General features: G+C 36.9%; 1 protein-coding gene across 1 annotated transcript in view; it reads right to left on the bottom strand.

Annotated features, from left to right (window-relative positions):
* LOC127799403 (protein SABRE) overlaps positions 1-13,139 on the bottom strand; it is a 107,428-nt gene that overhangs the window by 21,480 nt on the left and 72,809 nt on the right. The window contains exons 8-11 of the mRNA XM_052333408.1: positions 12,415-12,666; positions 6,584-8,698; positions 3,591-5,439; positions 3,239-3,339 (exon numbers count right to left, since the gene is read on the bottom strand). Of these exons, the coding sequence (XP_052189368.1) occupies positions 3,239-3,339; positions 3,591-5,439; positions 6,584-8,698; positions 12,415-12,666 (4,317 nt within the window). The remainder of the gene's footprint in view (positions 1-3,238; positions 3,340-3,590; positions 5,440-6,583; positions 8,699-12,414; positions 12,667-13,139) is intronic.

Below are 13,139 nucleotides of genomic sequence, written 5' to 3'. Positions count from 1 at the left end.
TGGCTATGCTCAAGCTGGCTATAAGCGTATGCATCCATCAGGGAGAGTGTATGTGTCTTGAAATGTGAAATTTAATGCTAATGGGTTTCCTTTTCTTACTCTGTTTTCCATTCCTTCTTCTGCTCCTAAAACTATATCCTCATCTTTGGGGTATTCTACTGAGTTTCTTCAACCTATTGTTACTTCTCCTACTTCTTCAAAATGTCCTCAAGTAGCACAGTCCCCTCAGGCTTCAAATCAAACTAATATTATCAGTTCTCAGGCCACAACTCCTTCCACATCTTCATTACATAATTTACCCACTCAATCACCAGCCATTATTTCTCCTTTGCCCATCTCCAAGGCTGTTCCAGCCCCTTTAATTCACCCTATGCTCACCCGGTCTAAAGCCAAACACCTCCTTGTAACCTCTTCCCCTCATGCCTTAGTGAGTAGCATTGAACCTAGATCAGTTCGTGAGGCTCTTTTAGATTCACAATGGGTTAAGGCCATGGAAGAGGAGTATTCAACCTTGCAGCGAAATCACACTTGGGATTTAGTTCCCTATTCAAAGGATATGAACTTAGTGGGCTGCAAGTGGGTGTTTCAGGTAAAATACAATGCTGATGGGTCAATTCTAAAATATAAGGCTAGGTTGGTGGCCAAAGGATTTCATCAAACACCCGGTGTGGACTATGCGGAGACTTTTAGTCCAATAGTTAAGGCCCCCACTATCAGAGTATTATTCTCATTAGCTGTAAATTTTGATTGGGATATACAACAAGTGGATGTTAATAATGCATTCCTTAATGGAGACTTGACTGAAACTGTTTATATGGCTCAGCCTGAAGGCTTTGTTGCCAATCAGTATTCTACTCACATGTGTCAGTTAAATAAGTCTCTCTATGGCCTCAAGCAGGCTCCTCAAGCATGGTATTCAAAACTGAGAGCTGTCTTACAATCTTGGGGTTTTGTAAGGTCTATATCAGATGCCTCCTTGTTTATTAAACGAACATCTACTTATGTGCTCTTTGTTCTAGTTTATGTTGATGATATACTGCTCATTGGGTCGAATTCAACAGCTCTTAATTCTTGTATTCATGATTTGGACGCACAATTCGCTCTTAAGACCCTAGGTTTGGTGAATTATTTTCTAGGGTTTGAAGTTTATAGAGATGGCAGTGGTCTTTATCTTACTCAATCTAAGTATGTGATTGATTTGTTGAAAAAGGCAGCCATGTAAAGTTGCAAGCCATGCAACACACTTATGGCTGTTGGAGTTTCTTTGACTGATGAAGGGGATCCTTTTCCTAACCCATCTTTGTATAGAACATTAATTGGTTCATTATAGTATCTCACCTACACACGTCCAGATACAGCGTTTATAGTGAATAAATTGAGCCAACTCTTGGCTAGTCCTAAGTCTCAACACTAGTCAGCATGTAAGAGGCTATTTCAGTATCTTAAAGGCATTATTGGTCTGGGTTTGGTTTTTACTCCTTCACCGAATGATTTATCCTTAGTGACTTACACAGACGCCGATCATGCTGGTTGCAAGGTTACTCGGCGTTCTACTAGTGGGTTTTATGTATATTTTGGCCACAATCTTATTGTGTGGGGATCTAAGAAATAATCTGTTGTTGCTAGGTCTGTTGGAGAAGCTGAATATCAGGCAATTGCAGTTGGTGTGACTAAAATAATGTGGTTGAAGTCATTATTTGTTGAGTTGGGATATCCTTGTGTAACCCCTCAAGTTGTATGGAGTGACAACTTGGCTGCTAAGAGCATGTCAGAAAATCTAGTGTTTCATTCTAGGACAAAGCATGTTGAAATCGATGTCCATTTTGTGCGGGAGAAAGTTGAATGTGGTGAAGTGGAGATCAGATACGTTCCAACATCTGATCAAGTAGCAGATATTCTTATTAAAGGATTGCCTAGAGACCGGTTTGAGTTTTTGTGTAAGAAACTTGGTTTAAAAGTGTCACCTGTGTGTGCTGAGTTAAAACCTACTAAAGCTGTTGCAACTTTGTTCGTGGAGTCTGGCTTGAAGGGGAGTGTGGAAGCATCTAAAGCTGAATTAAAAACAACTGAAGTTGCTGCTACGGAGTCTGGTTTGAAGGGGATTGTGGAAGCATCTAATAGTTTGCTCTAACAGTTTGTTGCTGCTGCTATGTTTGTGTTTAAATCGATGTAGTTTATAGCTGCAATTTATGCTTTGATTATTGATGTCTAGTATAGGCAGTGTTCTTATTTCCAACAATCAAGCTGCCTATATAAGTAGCTTACAGATCTTTTGTATGCTTTAACTCTCATTTTTTTATTCTCTTAATAAGAGTTCTGCTCGAGGTATTATCTCTCTCTCTCTCTCTCTCTCTCTCTCTCGTTATATCCTTGATCTAATCCTAGGGTTTCTACAGAACTTATCTTGTCTCAAGATTGATAGGCCAAGACATGACTGAGAGTTAAATCTAAACAATTTCATTCCCACCTATAAGTATTCTTTTATCTTTTATCTATCCCTATTATATTTTTCATTTCTCCTATACGTTTATAGATAGCTCAATGCATAAAAAAAAAAGCAAAAGACCTTTGCCAATTAGTCAATGGTGGGGATAGTATTATAATTTGGACAAACCATGTACCAACCCCACTCCACCCAGAAAGTGGTGCAAGTTAATTGAAGGTTAGTGTGGGTCTAGGGGGAAAACACCATAACGTTACTGCTCAAAATTACAGCACTTGGCCTAAACCCACCTCAATAATGGTTAAAGTTCTAAACACCCTTATTTGTTCCATATTGCTTCAAATGCATTAGCATGTGATGCCCATTACTGCATTGCACTAATGGATCCCTATCAGAGGACTAACTCTAAATCTGTTGACTCCTGGGACATAAACTTTAAGACAGTCAGGGACAGAGTGATATGTTCAAGAGAGACAATTATCCATAGAAAATTCAACAGTTGATTAAAAGGTAAAAACACCAAAAACGTGTAACCATATCTAAGTAAAAGAACATAACTTTAGATATTTTAGTGAGGGAATAGGTGACGGTAAGGAGAAGCAGCTTTCTCAAGTTCACAAAGAGAAGTTCATGGCATCTAATTTTGACGGGTTAGCATTCACATGCCACTCCCAATGCAGTGAAAGAAAGATGGATTTAGCATTCACTTTTACCAATTTAATTGAAAAACAAAAAGGAAAGAACAGAAAAAGAATAAGAACAATGAATCCTTAATTTCCTATGAAAACAACTTACATTGGCTTCTTCTGAGTGAAGATTGAACTGTGGCTCTATAATGTTCACCATGAAGTGGCGAGTCCCCTCCTCCTCAGAGTCATCATTGCTTCCATATTTTGCTGGTGGTAAAGCAAATAATTGTTCCTCAATTGAAATCTTTCATAATAAAATGCCTCACAGAAAATTGAATACAGATTGCTACAAATATCTACAGTGCTCCAATACTATGATATTCAGTGAATAAGAGCCTAATGATATTAGATCTGTGGAAAACCATTGGTTATATAATAAAATATCCCAAATAAGACCATAAAGACAGATAATTTTAAAAATCAGAGTCTGGCAATTTTTATATGAACTTGAGGATTACCAACTGCACCAGATGATGAGCTTTCTGTTTTAACTGCTTGCGGGGGAGATGTAACTGATCCTGCTGTTTCTGCAACTTGTGAAGGGGAACTGGCATCCTGAGTGGTTGAAGGAGGCTTTGAAATATCATCATGAGGCATTTCAGGTCTATCTACTGCTTGGTTGTCCTCAAGCAACTTCCTCCGTGCATACTGCCGAGAGGGAGAAGGCTTCGGAGGTTGAACTGCCTTGGATATTCCACCAACAAAGGACCAAACAGCATCTCTATTCTCAAGGGTCCATAAAAGCTTGAGACCATAAACAAAAATACGTTGGCAGTTGTCAGCTATGAGCACATTATAACCATCATCATCACTAGGATCTGATTGTGCATGTTCATCACTCTCACTTCCATTTTCAAACTCAGACCGGACATAAGTCATCTCAAGATTTCTTCTTCCTGCTTCTTGCCATACTGATAGCCTTGAAGGATCAGCCTTCGGAGCTTGCCGTCTGATTGTAAAATAATCAGAGGATAACAGAAATCCATCATCACGATGCTTCTCTGTGCAGCCACTCGTATGATCACATTTTTCATTTATTGCTTTGTCTGCCGGTACAGACTTTGAACTTTTCCTTGTCATTTGAATTAATCTAGCAACAGTCATACTATCTTCTCTACTTATATATGCTTTTGGCATGTGAAGGTCAACACCCTGGTAAACAAGATCAAGAGGATCCCGAAAACATTCAAATGTATATTTTTGCTTACCCCGACTAAAACAAAGTTCAAATTTTAGTTTTGACATCTTAAAAGTCAGCCCTTTAGCCGGATCATCATCATCTAGGGGCATATTCCTTATACATGTTGGAGTTGAATCAATACGCAACATAAACTCTGTCATGACCTTGTCTAATGCCAGATTGCCAGACCTGGGAATTCTTGGAACTCCAAAACGAGGCCACCGTGAAAAAGTCCGCAATTTATGAGGAGGAAGGTAGTTCATGTTCCAGAATTTAGTTAACCATGCAAAATCATGAGCACCAACTGTTATAGTTGGTGAATCAATTGAAGCATTCTCTGACTTTGCACCATCAACAATGGCATCATCACCCATGGTAGTGGATTGTGATTGGTTGTCACATGATGAAAGAGAACGTCTAAGTGAAAAATCCCACCTTAGTGAAAGGGCAGTAGATCTAAAAGGATCAAAAACTTTTTCGCGAGGCACACCTTCATTAGGGAGTGCAAACAAATAATGATTCATGGGATTGCCCGAATCACATTCCCATTCCATTTTCACTTCAAGAATAAATTCCGGAGCCTCTAAGAAAGCACCAGACCAGCCAGTAGGAAGTTTTAAGCTGCTATTGCTTAGTAAAGTCTCCAAACTGCTTAACAAAATCTTAAAACCCTTGGTAGAAACATAAATGCGACCATCTGACTGCTGGATTTCCATATGACCAGAAACAATTTGAAGTTTGTCAGACTTCTCGTAAGGATCAGTCGTAGCAAGAACATCCCATCTGGTCTCAGACATGAATAAGGTGATGTTTCCATGAATGTAGTTTCTCATTTCATCCCACCATGGTAAGCTTTTTTCCTTTTTTGGTGGCTGAAGATCTGAAGGATTGGGATTCCTAATGCTTAGATTAGCTCTGCGAAGTGCAACTGTAAAAGCATAACTGATATCAGTAAAAGATGGCTCAAAACCCACTCCAAAGCAAACTTCTGCTTTCTGGAAATGTATGGGCAAATCCATGTACGTCTTCATTGGTGGAGTAGTGCCACTGGCTGAACGAAGCATGGAAACCTTCCTCCATTTGCCAATGAAGACATCTTGGAGAATTTGGGGCTGAAAACATGTAGCCTGCAATAAAATTGGAACCATTCAATCACATGCTTCGATCATCAAGTATATAGTCATGTCTATAATATGATAGAAAGCAACAAAATATTTGAACCAGAGTTTTGAACTACTACTCCAGCCTCCAGGATTTCAATTTAAACTTATAAGCTTTCAGTTGCATAAAATGAAGATGGAATCCTTTGCAAGAGTCACAATTTAATTCTAAAGTACCATTCAATTTTCACATGGATAACTCCATAAAATGTCTTGTTCTCCTCTTTGGTTACACCATTCGGGAAAAAGTGAATAACACTCTAACTTCAAAGGTGTTTGCACAATATGAAGTCCCTAACGTGCATATTAATCTGCAGAGTGCATGCCAATAGCTTACACTAAAACCAAAAATGCATCACCATTGATAAATGTCCATTAGGGAATAGATAAAAGTTGCAGAGAAGATCTTAAAAATTTGTGTACAAAATCTCATCAAGATAATAATTAATCTATTTACATAGAAAAAGATGGACAGTAGAAAATTTTCTACTAGTTGGTTTCTCTTTGTTGCTATAGACAAATTAACAAATAGCCATCTTAGTAATTCAGGAGACTAGCCCAAGTGGTGTTGAATGATAAGAAACTAGTTTGGGTTCTATGGGCTGGAGATAGATCAGTTTGCTTTTCCCTCTCTTAGATGAATCAACCAATCAAGGATAATTTAACCATATGCATAGACAAGAGATAATACAACAATCACAAAGGAAATTGATTTTACAGTAAATAAAAAAGCCAATCTAGTATATCAAGTTTTAACTAACTTCAAAGCAAACAACAGGATTTTGAATTAAATATGTTGTAACACTTAAAGGCTATTTTCATTACCTCTGTTCTCCAGAAGAGGACCAAAAACAAAAAAAATATCAAAGAAAGTCAAATATGGGAGTTGAGTATAATTTTTTAGAACACCTACTGCTGCCTTGGGCGTATCTGTAAGCAACTTTTAAACCTCAGGAGAGATTAGTGCAATTTATCTTGTTATAACCCACCATCTTCATGAAATCATTTAGGCAGATACTCACATGACAAGTGGGGAAAGTACAAGTAAAAACAAACTGAGAAAAAATAAATGATAAAGCAGAGAAAGCAGACAGCAGCACTGAGGACAGACCTGTTGAGCTAGTACAAGGCGACCCTCACATCTACCAGAAGTTGCAGAAAAAAGAGGTAATGTATAGTTTCTTAATTGAACAACAAGAGTGCCTGTGCGCAGAAGAATACTACTCCCATAAAGTCGAGAGAATGGTATATTATATTCTCTACTGACAGGATCAAGCTTCTGTACAAGTTCTATCATTCCAGTATCACCACCTGCAATTCCTGTCAAGCTTACATCTAAATCTGTTGCAGAGATAGAAAGAAGAGAAGTTCTGGCAGCGCTAGGCTTGAATCCAGCCTGAAACCCTATCTTACTAGCACCTGATCCTTCAGATGGCACAAGTTTCTGACATGCATGGTGATATGACTGGAATGTTTGCTTATAAACCTCCTCTTGCAATTTTTGAATAACTGAAGCATCTTGAAGATCAACTTCCTCTCCATTGTAAAGAATTTTACCTTCAGGAGTGCCTTCCATTGTTTCAGCAGTTCCAGGGCATGAACTACCTCTGGAAATAAGTTCATCAAGAAATTTCAACCTGACAGCTAATTCAGAAGCCTCATTCTTCATTAGGTGATAGTGTTCGTCAAGCCAACCCTGTAATGGTTCTTCCTCAATTTCAGCAGTTAGTTTACGTATACAAAACCTCACAGATCCAAATTTTGTTGAACTAGGTTTTTTAGGTTTTGCACTTTCTTTTTTTATTGGAAATATCAATTTTGTTTTAGCAGCAGTGACAAGCTTCAAAGCTCTCAACATCTCCTCAACGGAATCATCAATGGCACGCAACTGCAACCTGTATGGCATGCAAATATGGACATCAATACCTTGAATAACCCAATCCCATGTAGTGGATGCCTCAGGTTTTGAATCTGAAGAACCTCTTGAGACATTAGGAATGCGTGATATTTGCATCCGACTACTTTTGAATATTCTTGCTTCATTGAAACTAAGAATAAGTCCTTCAAGAAGTACTCCAATAGAGGCGTTCTCAGAAAAAATTGATTGAATCTGAACCATAGCATCAACCCCATCTCCAACCTCAGCAGATATACTCAGCATTTCTACATCAACGGCAAAAAGAGATTCCTTCTTTTTGTGTTGCTTCTCGTATGGCATGGACTCTGTGGAGGTTTCTTTCATCTGTTCATTACCTCTAACGCTAGAAGTGTCCTCCATGTGATTTTCATCAAGTCCTTGAAGCTTCTGATTATGTATGAGTAGCTTCAAGTGCAGCACAAGCTCAAACAATGCTATATGCACATCAGGCTCCCATCTGACTGTAATATCAGTAGCACTAAAAAGAGAGCAAATGGCAATCTCTTTAAGACCACCAGACCTGCGTACTAATTTTGCATTCTGCATGTCAAGTAATGCCACTTTTGTGCCAGGCATATCATCTTCCACAATTTCCTGATAGGTAGATCTTGCTCTTTCAAGTTCCATCTGTGTTGACTGTTTCTCCTTATTCATACAGAGACTAAAATGAAAGATATCAAGAGATACAGAATATTTCACTTTCTTGCACTCATCAGAAATCATAGACATTACACTTGCACATCGTGGTGTCCCATCAGCTGAGACACTAATTATAACCCGACCACCTTGAGATCCATAATTCACACGTTTGGGATCAGAAACAACTGTGTTCTCCAAGCCCGCATCACCACTTAAGTTTACAGAACACTTGTCAAGGTTAAATTTTAAGAGTTGAATCCCCTTCTTTGAAGGTTTAGACGAGTGACCTCCTCGATTCTGTGGTGGTTTTTTACTAGAAGCAGATACATTTTTCAATAAAGATTTAAAGGACATAGCTGTCAATATAAAAGATTCCATACGCTTCAAGGTCAAGAAAATGCCCATACCAGTCACATCAACAGAGAGAACCAATTTACTCTTAGAACCATCTTCTTCAGGTGGTTCTATGTCCTTTTTGCCACAATCCAGGCTAATTTTTGCAATATGCATTAAAGAACCTGTATTTGTTTCTACATCAAACAGGCTTTCTTTTACAATTTCTTGATATTCATCAGCCATGTGCAGATTTAGTTCACCAAGTTCCATGTGTACTGAAGTGTCTGTACTTGAAATATTATTGGCAAACACATGTGATGATTGGGAGCAACCCTGCATAACAAAATCAAAAGAAATATGCTTGTATTGCTCATAATGTTAAGAGGTGAAAAAATGAAGGTATAATATCTGGACAAGTACTTCATGGAACGGGGAGCTTTTTTTTTTTTTTTTTTTTTTTTGTGTAGAAGTAAATTAAAGAGACGTGTTTCATCAAGCAGAAATGTGCAGAAATGTATGTAAGAACTTGTGGAGTAGATACTAGGACTTTTTCAGTTACAATTAGACTATATCAAGGATCTACACTAAGCCCTTACTTCCTTGCATTTGTGATAGATGAACTCACAAAGCACAAATCAAGAAGGCATACCTGGATGTATATCTTATTTTCAAATGTTATTATCTTGGTAGATAGGACAAATAAAATGTATTAAGTTCGAATCCAAAGATGACAAGCTGAGCAAGTCAAAAACCAAATATACAGTATGTAAGTTCAATGAAAAATTAAAAATAGAAGTATGCATTCTGTTGTGGTTAGACTTGAAGATCAATTTAAAAAAATCAGTTTACATATCTTCAATCAATTGTCCAAAAAGAAAAAGAGATTATTGAAGACCTCACCAAATTAAGGCAAGACAATTAAAGTGGAAAGTACATCCAACATTATATGCAATTAAAATCCTTTTAAAGCTAAAAAGCGAAGACCTATAGGATAGCTGTAAGACCATTTTTGTTGTTGGCTCAAAATGTTGAGCAGTTATGTACTAACACTTGCAAATATGAGTGTAATTAAGATAAGGATCTTATGGTGGATTTGTGGTCATACAAGAAAAGACAGAATTAGGAACAATATTATATGTAAGATTGGTATGGCACCAATTGAAGATAAGAAAGTAGTACGCATTGTTGTTAAAATCACAAGTCAACTCGTACGATTTTACGAGTTTACGAGTCAAGAGGCATAAAAACGAGTCAACTCGCTTGTAGGATCAGGTTTTATAGAATCGGACCCCAGTCTACGAGTTTACCGATCCGAGTTTACAAGTTTATTAGGTCCAAGTTTACGAGCTTACTAAGTTTAGTCTTGTCCATAATTTTGAGATTAGAAACCAAAATATTTTCATCCCTAACCAACATATATATAGATATATATATATAATCGTTTTCAATCTCCTATTTTGGTTCTTCTACAAAACCTAAACGAGGTTGTGCCTGTGTGCTTGCTACATTCGCTTGTTGTGTCTTTCTGCAAACCCTAATCATTGTCGATCTTTTTTTGGCCTTTCTTCTTCATTCGTTCACCTTGAAAGTTCAAAGAATCAAACCCAAGCCAGGTATGTGAGTGAGTTGTGAGTGAGAGTGACTATGTTTTGCTAAGTCCAGTAATCAAATGTTGTGCGTGCGCTATGCTGAGCTCTATGTTACATCCAATTGATGTGCTGAGTGAATGTGTTGTGCAGCGGTGCTTGTGTGTGTACATTCCCATTTGTGATGTTATCTACATGTATAAGTAAGTGCACATTCAAAGAATTAATCTTAAATATGTCACAATCAGATCATGGGTGGGTCTAATTTTATATTAAGATTGATGATTAACAAGAAACAAATATACCTCTTTGGTATTGGTAACTTAATTAGTGTAATGGCATAATGTAGAAGTTTAACAATATTTGTTGTTTTTATGACTTAGTATTTTTAGTTATTTTTAACAATGTTTGTTGATGATGATGGTAATGTTTGTTGTTTGAAATTTTGATTATAGATGGATGAATGATGAATTTAATATTTAGAAATTTCATATTATTTAGTATTTTTGAAATAGGTACATCTATTTCATTTATAATAAGGAATATGTCATTATAAACATATATTTACATAAATTAAAGGGTATTTTTAATTTTTCGTAAAATCTTATGATTTTACGATCCGATTTTATGAATCCTCTTATGATCCCACTTAAAATCTCGATTTTGACAACCTTGGTAGTACGCAATTAAGATAGTTTGAACATGCAAGAAGACCAATAGATGAACTTATGAGGAAAGTGGATGGAATATAAGAAATTTATAGCAAAAAAGGTAGACAAAGACCAAAGAAAACTTGATAGGAAAACCATAGACATGACATGGGATATGATGGACTTAACAAAAAAATATGGCCACTGTTGATTTATGTGATTCAAAATGTTTTCTCAATTTTTTGCTGATTATATGAAATTGGTGAGCTGCATTTGTTATTCTTTATATTGAATTTAAAATGTTGATTGACATTCTGTTAATATGGTTTCTTGGGCTATTGATATTTGTGGGCTGCTAAAGTCTTATGGGCCGAGCCCATATTCATTTCATGTGGCATTTTCGTTGTTGGCCAAGCCCATTTGTTGGTCCATGTTGGCGTTGCTATAAAAGGGCAATCCGATGCCCTAATCTCTAGAATGTTCTGATATTTTGCTTTTGCTCTCTCTTTCTGAAACCCTAAGTCGGCGATTCTTGAAGTAAGACACATCCTGTGAATCCTTCGTTCTAATCTCTGTTTCGATCGGTTGGTTGGTTGTTTACATGGTAAGATCAGTCGGTAAGTAAGTGTATTGCTTAATCTCTATGTCGTTTTAAACGCCTGAGGCGTGAGAGGTTGTTGGCTGATAGAACAGATACTTAGTCTTGATCGTGAGATCGATATAGAACAGATCTATCTTGATCTTGTTGTTTTGGTTTCTGTTTTTCAGTTGTATTTTTGCAATACAATTTTTACTTTCGTTTGATGATCTTGTAATCGATTGTAAACTTGAGATCTAGTGAATTGACTAGAGGCGGAGCCTCTGCCGTGAGTAGGATCTATTGATTTGAACACGTATACTGATGTGTCTTTGATTGTGTGTGTGAGTTGTGGTTGAATCTTTTCGGTTTTACTGTTTATTACGCTTGATCTATGTTTGGCCGAGGTAATAGGTTGGTTAAACCTACAGCCACAGATAAGATTATTGGAGAATTAAACTTAAGGCTAGAGATGTTATAAGTACAAGTAAATAAAGAAAACAGCCATAAAAGGAGGCAAACCCTGTAGTACAATCAAGCAAGCTAACATGCTAAAACATTGAACCTATAGCTAACATGCTAGGTTGAACTATGATCCTTGTTTGGCTAGAGTCGGATGGCTCATAAAGAACCTAACTGAATATGAGCCTAACATCTTTCAGCCAATTAAAGATCAAACTCCTAGGTGCTCCACTTATCTTGGTTCATTGGCAGCCGTAATAGTCACTCCACAAACTTAAACCATATCAGACAAAGCTCTTCACCCATCCTCTATTGAATTTATCCATTGATTAATAACCAGCTGCCAAAAGATAAAGGCTCATTGCTGACACCAATTGACATAACAAATAGTCATGCAAATGCTATTTCTCTGTTGGAAATCTCAGAAGTACTAACGAGAAATGATCACTATGTGCAATTTTAATATCTGGATCTACATTATTGATTGATAAAAGGTATATATTCAATTAAACCACGGAACACAAAAGTTCACATTTTGGCAGATGGAAATGCTACTATTATGAAGAAGACACTACATTCCTTTATGTCAACCTCCTATATGCAGGATCTAAATAATGGCTCTGCTAGCCCCGTTGATTGAATCGATGGAAGGATATTATTAAAGGTGTTGCAAAAAAACATAGTACATTAAAGGCATAGCACAGTAATGTGCTGGAAGAAGGCACAATTACCAGTATCTAACAGCAATTCAAAAATATGAAAGAGACCACTTACATGATATAGAGGAGAACCCCTCAGACTGAAAAGCACGACAGTCATCTCTGGTGCTGAAACAGTACAAGTCCACATTAACCCTTTGGGTTTGGCAGACCTTGGCTTTTGAGGATTTTGGCTTCCATCTTGAAGGACTAAACTTTTCTTTTTTGAAGACTGCAGTTGAATCCATGGATTTAGTCTGCTCATTATGATGTTGCACCTAGTACCCCCCAGTTTAACATCAATTTCAGATCTGATAAGCATGGTCGGCTGGAAAATAAAGCATCCTACATAAGTAAAAAGATGTGACAGAGAAATACAAGAAACCAAAGCTTTATCAAAAGTTGAGTGTAGAAAATCAGAATGATTCTGCTATATATTTAATGTACACGGCTGCATCCTCTTTATAGAGGAAAAGAATACAGCATAAGGAAACAAGCAATAAGGAAACTAATCTAATCTAATTACAAAAGGAAATATACACAAAGATACATATGAACATAATCAGGAAAGTTTCCTAAGCCTGAATTAGGAAGTATCCTAATTCAGATTTTGACACTTCTAGAAGATCTCTTCCTTGAGTATTTCCATGAACCAACATTGAGATATATATATATATATATATATATAATGTGTGCACAATCTATCCAATAGGATAAATAAATAAATAGCCAACTTATGGAACTAGCTGGCCATAATAGCTTTTTTCACACTGGTTATTTTTCAAAAGTGTAAAAATCAAC

Source organism: Diospyros lotus, chromosome 4 (genome assembly GCF_014633365.1).
Source record: "Diospyros lotus cultivar Yz01 chromosome 4, ASM1463336v1, whole genome shotgun sequence".
Classification (NCBI taxonomy): domain Eukaryota; kingdom Viridiplantae; phylum Streptophyta; class Magnoliopsida; order Ericales; family Ebenaceae; genus Diospyros; species Diospyros lotus.
This window is presented reverse-complemented; position numbering and strand designations above follow the sequence as displayed.